Source organism: Artemia sp. Qi Xiang Cuo, chromosome 13 (genome assembly GCF_049724085.1).
Source record: "Artemia sp. Qi Xiang Cuo chromosome 13, ASM4972408v1, whole genome shotgun sequence".
Classification (NCBI taxonomy): Eukaryota; Metazoa; Arthropoda; class Branchiopoda; order Anostraca; family Artemiidae; genus Artemia; species Artemia sp. Qi Xiang Cuo.
In genome coordinates this window covers 56613241-56619240 of record NC_142806.1, presented here as the reverse complement: position 1 = coordinate 56619240, position 6000 = coordinate 56613241, and the positions used below count along the sequence as shown (strand labels likewise).

Below are 6000 nucleotides of genomic sequence, written 5' to 3'. Positions count from 1 at the left end.
ATAAATGATGTTCCGCCAACATTTACCAAATTTTAGAGGGAAGATCGCTCAAATTCCCTTCATCCCTGGGGGGCTAGCTTTGGCATTTTCCCCTCTCTAAAAAAACAAAGGACATAGCAAAATTTATAAAATTTTAAGAACTGTTTTAAATGGAGTTAACAAAGGTTCTTAGGACGCCTTCATCCTATAGAAAACATCCTAATATTCATCTCTCCTAGCTAATAATTGAAATTCTTCCAAACTAACAAATTTATTTATTTATTTGATTACGACTAAAAAGCAGAGCTTAATGTAAACAGAATTGTATTAATAAATAAGCGCTATGTCAACTTGAATCTATTTTATTTTAAATTATTTCTAAGTATAAAAATTATGAAATAAATAAACAATCCATCCCACTTAACATTCACACGTTACTCACAGGTAAAAATAAGGACAGAAGATGTATCATTATAAATAAATAAATATAATAGAAAGCGTACAATTAATCAAATTATCAATCACCAGGACTGCTTAATTAGAATTGAAAAATTGAGCAATTTTCTCACTAAAATTTTTGCTGCTTAGAAATTTTCTGAATCCAAAACAATATAAGTTAATACGGTCGACCGCTCCTTTAAAATACCTATAAAAATTACTTTAATCATGACTGGATTACTGAAAGTTATTGCTTCTTGAGATACACCCTTTAAGATTCATTAGAAAGAATAGAGTAACATCAACTAGCAGTCAAAGCTAAATACGGTCTAAAGACCAGGCAGGAGGTGCAAAAATGTGATCAGCAACGACAGAGCATGTAGCTAAATGGAGCTAAACAAAATATCTTGTGGCCCCAGGTTTTAAGGTCAACTTTAGTCACCCGTTTCTTATAATTATTTCTAAGCTACGTGACAAGATCAAAGAACTTTAATTCCGCCTTCTGGTTCCAATACTTGTTATTCTCACTGTAGCTGCTTCAGGGTCTGGCAGCGGTTCTGGTGCATGATTATGGATATTTTCATAGCCATAACGATTTGAACTGTTCCAGTAGCCTTGCTTTGTCAATAACCGGTTTTGATTTGACTCAACAGCCTGAAGATCCATGCTACTATCTTCATTACTCCACTTGTTCAAAAAATCTGGATCGGGTGAACGCCAGACGTCTCCTATAAATATAAAACTTGTTAGAAGAAAAAGATCAATATACGAGAAGTGTCAAATTTCAAAACATTTTTGGCTAAAGAGCGTTTTTGCCTTTGATCCCTGAAAATTTTCTTGTTGGCTTTCTCCCCTTCCCCAAACCAAAGTTGAGAAGAGACTGGAATTTCCTATTAATATTAAACTTAAATGCAGTTTAGAGGGAGAATGATATGGTCATCTAGGGAGATTTGAGTAAAAAAGGATTATTCTCAGCTTTAAATTTCACTAGGAAAATTACTGACTCTTGCCTTCAACAGTTTCAGCTCACAGTTTCTTTAATTTATTTCGTTTGGGTGCTCTTATTTAGGAAAATCTAGCATTATATTGTCAAAATTAATTAGCTATGTTAAAGCAACATTATAATCATCTGCGCTATTAATTTTTCTAGTAGTTTTGTTTTTAATCGATTTATGAACTTCCAGTTTCTTTCTTCTCTCATTAAGTAGTTCTTTAGTCCTTATGGAGCTGTTCAAGGGTGTTTATGAGGAATAGAATTCTCAGTAAATTTTTTTCATTAGTAGCTAGGAAGAGATATTTCTTAAAATTTTTTATTCCGATTGTACCAGATCTACAATATTTTTAGGAACGGGTATACAGCCTAAATTCAGCTTTTGGAAGATGTGTTTAGTTCTCACCTTTACCCCCTCCTTCATGCCGATTTTAAACATTCTTCATTCTTTCAAAAAAAGATTAAAAAAAATTGAAATTCACGATTGTCATATAGTCAGATTCATTCAGACCATTTGCCAGGACAAACTTATCCCAAGGGCTTGAGCTTAATTCCAAACCAAATCTCATAACTTTAATTTTGGTTTTTGAAGTTAAAACGGGTCAAAAAAGCTTTGCAAATTAGACCTTAAATTGGAAATGTGATGGAGTTTGAATCTCAAAAGGCACCACTTCACCTGAGTTGGCTGTTGATCCGTTACAGACAGTCCTGCTCACCAAGCTGAATATTTTCTTTCAGTTCAAGATGGGTTATTGTTGGAGAACGGAAGGTATATAGGAATATCTTTCCAAAATTCAAGCTGGATCATAGATCTATTTCTGACAGTTTTATTGACATTGAACGGCTAGAACGGGAAGTTCAAAGAAGCAGTTCTTCCTTAATTTTCTCCGTTCTCTATGTCATATTTCAAGTGAAATTATTTGCTTTCTTAACTCACAGGAGATAAAAATTTAACTAAAGGTATGTAGATATGTGTGCCTCAAGACTCAGCTCTGCAAAATCTAAAATGGTTCACGAATTATGGTCAGCTTAGAAACTTAAACTTCTTATAAATTTTTTATATAGTAAATACGGACAGTTTATCACAATAACAAGACTCCTAAAGAAGAGCTATGCAAGGTATACCTCTAACCTATTGTGTTCATAGCTTACCTCTTTGCTCCATCACCTTAAGGTCTCAATTTATTTAAACTTTTCTCGTAATCCCCTTCCACTGGATTTAGAGCCATGAGTAACCCCAGTTTGATTGACAAAAAGTACGATTTTAGGTGATGTATCATGTTTATTGTGAAACAACTAACTATACCATAATAACCTTTCTTTACTCTGAGACCAATAGAATGGGACTGAAACGCATCGTTCGTTAACCTTATTCCTTGTAACTGGTACGCAGCTGTTCTAACGACTACCAAAAACTATGCTAAATGAACCAAGGATAGTGTAAATGAAATCTTAATTTTGAATTGTTTAAGCGGAAACTTGAGCACCCATTAAACAACCTAATAAATTCGAAGAATCGGGAAAACAATTTTCGAACAAAAAACAAACAAATTTCAAAAAAATAAAAAACAAATTTGGAAACAAAAATCGGGAAAATCGGTAGTAGCGGGCACCAAATAAATAAAAATAGGGAAAAATAAAGAAAACATAAGGTACAAATATATTACACCAAACAGGTTAAGAAGGTGTAGCTTCCCTTTAAAGGTATAGATGTCTTAGGGATTCAATAGATTATTAATGCTTGAACTTTTACAGATAAAAAGTGTTGTCAAATTTAACTTATTTTTCTTAAATGTATTCACAATTCAACGCGGCAACACTGCACTGAACACATTAATATTTAGACAATCAAAAGATAATCGTGATTTTCAAGTAGGCCTATGGATAGACCCAAGATAATTCAAGAGGGTAAAAATATCTTTATTTTATTTCCGAGTACTTCAAAAAACCTCTAGACAACATGTTTGCTTTTTCCCTCAGCTTTTTAAAATGACCACCTTTCATAATCAGGTTTGACAATTGCCATTACTTTTGTTGTTAGTTTCATAGTGCTCATAGTCCTAATTGTCCGAAATTTTTCTGCAACAAGAGAGAACTACGTACTTTGGCTATATTTTATATTTTATATCTATGCTGTGTCAATCATGGGCGTAGGCAGCATATTGTCTTGGAGGGGGAGTCGATAGTGTGATGGAGGGCCTTTTATCAACTGCTTTTCCAACCATCTGCTTTTTCAGCCATATCTAATGTAAATTTGAAGATCTAGGGGGGGGGGTGGCTGCCCCCCTGTTCCCCCTCCCTACGCCCATGGTGTCAACAGCCTATATATATATATGATATATATATATATATATATATATATATATATATATATATATATATATATATATATATATATATATATATATATATATATATATATATATATATATATATATATATATATATATATATATATATATATATATATATATATATATATATCAAGGAGGCACACTTGTGCCTCTATAAAGAGGCGACCCACCACAATGTTAAGCGATTTCAGGTCCTAGAGGTCGCAGAGAGACGACGGTAATCGCATTTTGTGGCCCAAGCTCAAACTAAGAAACTTGCAAAATTTCATCCTCCTCCGACTTTATCTTCATGGGGTAAACTGGGCCAGAAGTTTGGACCCTCCCACCACAGCCCCCCTTTAACGTTGTCCAATTGGGCTGAACTTTAAAGGTTAAGCTTTCCTAGGGCCCGGGAGTTTATCCTCGAAATTTCAGCTCAATCCGATCACTCTTTCCCTGTTTTCAAAAAACCAAATATAGCCACTTAAAATTCATGATCATTTCTTTTTTTTTTCTTATCCACGCCTACAGGCCACAGTTGGCACCGGATCCGGTTGAATGAGGACTCAGTCGAAGCAGAATTCGACCTGTTAAGGCCTTTTGATATTTTCAGACCGAAAAAATTATCCCCCGAATTTACATTTACGAAAAACCTTAGTTTTTTTCAAATAATACACATAAACAGGTTAGACATGCTTTGTTATGAAAATATCTGTGCGTCAATTTTCATAACAAAGCATGTCTAACCTGGTTATGTTTATTATTTGAAAAAAACTACTTTTCTAAAGAGTTAAAGAGGCTGAGTTACAAGGTCAACCCTTAAAACGTACAGGGATAACATGTCAGTGTGGACAGAGTTCTGACTGCAAATCCTGAAGACAAAGCTCCCAGAGAGAACACTTTGAGAAGACAATAGTCTTGAAGCTAAGTTTAGGCTAGACTAACACAAAAACTTTTCTTTAGTTGTGATCAAGGAGGCACACTTGTGCCTCTATAAAGAGGCGACCCACCACAATGTTAAGCGATTTCAGGTCCTAGAGGTCGCAGAGAGACGGCGGTAATCGCATTTTGTAGCCCAAGCTCAAACTAAGAAACTTGCAAAATTTCATCCTCCTCCGACTTTATCTTCATGGGGTAAACTGGGCCGGAAGTTTCGACCCTACCAACAAAGCCCTCCCTTTAAAGATTTATCAATTGGAAGAAAATTATAGGTTAATCTTTACACTGGCACGGGAGCTGATACACGCCAATTAAGCTAAAACTGATCACTCCATACCAGTTTTAAAAAAACCAAAAATAGCCACTTAAAATTCATCATCATTTCTTTTTTTTCTTAGCCACGCCTACAGGCCACAGTTGGCAACGAATCCGGTTGAATGAGGACTCATTCGAAGCAGAATTCGGCCTGTTAAGGCCTTTTGATATTTTCAGACCGAAAAAATTATCCCCCGAATTTACATTTACGAAAAACCTCGTTTTCCTATATTAGCCCATGTTAATTTTTCCCACCACAACCCCCCTTTAACGTTGTCTGATCGGGCTGAAATTTAAAGGATAAGCTTTCCTGGGGCCTGGGAGCTTATCCTCGAAATTTCAGCTCAATCTGATCACTCCTTCCCTGTTTTCCAAAAACCAAATATCAAGTTTTTTGGGAATTTGCTTGCGTCGAAAATAGCTTTAATTTACTAAAAAAACAATTACTATTGTGTCTGTATAGTCCAGCGGTTGATACTCCAGACTGTCAGGCGGAAAACTCGGGTTCGATTCACCATCAGAGCAAATTTTTTATATACTGAATTTTAACTTTAAAAAGGAATTCAGTTTCTTTTTTAAATTATTTGAAAAAAATTACGTTTTCTAAAGAGTTAAAGAGGCTGAGTTACAAGGTCGACCCTTAAAACGTACAGGGATTAGGAGGCACAGTTGGGGGGCTGTTAAAGAGGCTGATTCACAAGTTCGAACCTTAAAACGTACAGGGATTAGGAGGCACCCTGTACGACGTGATTTGAGTATTCAGGAATTAAAAGCCTTAACACAAGAATATTCAAGAGCGGGGGTTTGGGGGCGGCAGCCCCCAACTTTAACTCCTGACACGATCAGCTAACAGTTAGTCAAGCAATAATAAGTAATAAACTGTACAAAAACGTGCAGAAATTATTTGAAAAAAACTACGTTTTCTAAAGAGTTAAAGAGGCTGAGTTAAAAGGTCGAACCTTAAAACGTACAGGGATTAGGAGGCACAGTTGGGGGGCTACCGCC

The 6000-nt window shown here is 35.4% G+C and overlaps 1 protein-coding gene across 1 annotated transcript in view; it reads right to left on the bottom strand.

The window, feature by feature from the left end:
• Positions 1-328: 328 nt before the first annotated feature.
• LOC148945456 (uncharacterized) overlaps positions 329-6000 on the bottom strand; it is a 77316-nt gene continuing 71644 nt past the window's right edge. The window contains exon 7 of the mRNA XM_089098592.1: positions 329-1145. Within this exon, the coding sequence (XP_088954718.1) occupies positions 907-1145 (239 nt within the window). The 3' untranslated portion in view covers positions 329-906. The remainder of the gene's footprint in view (positions 1146-6000) is intronic.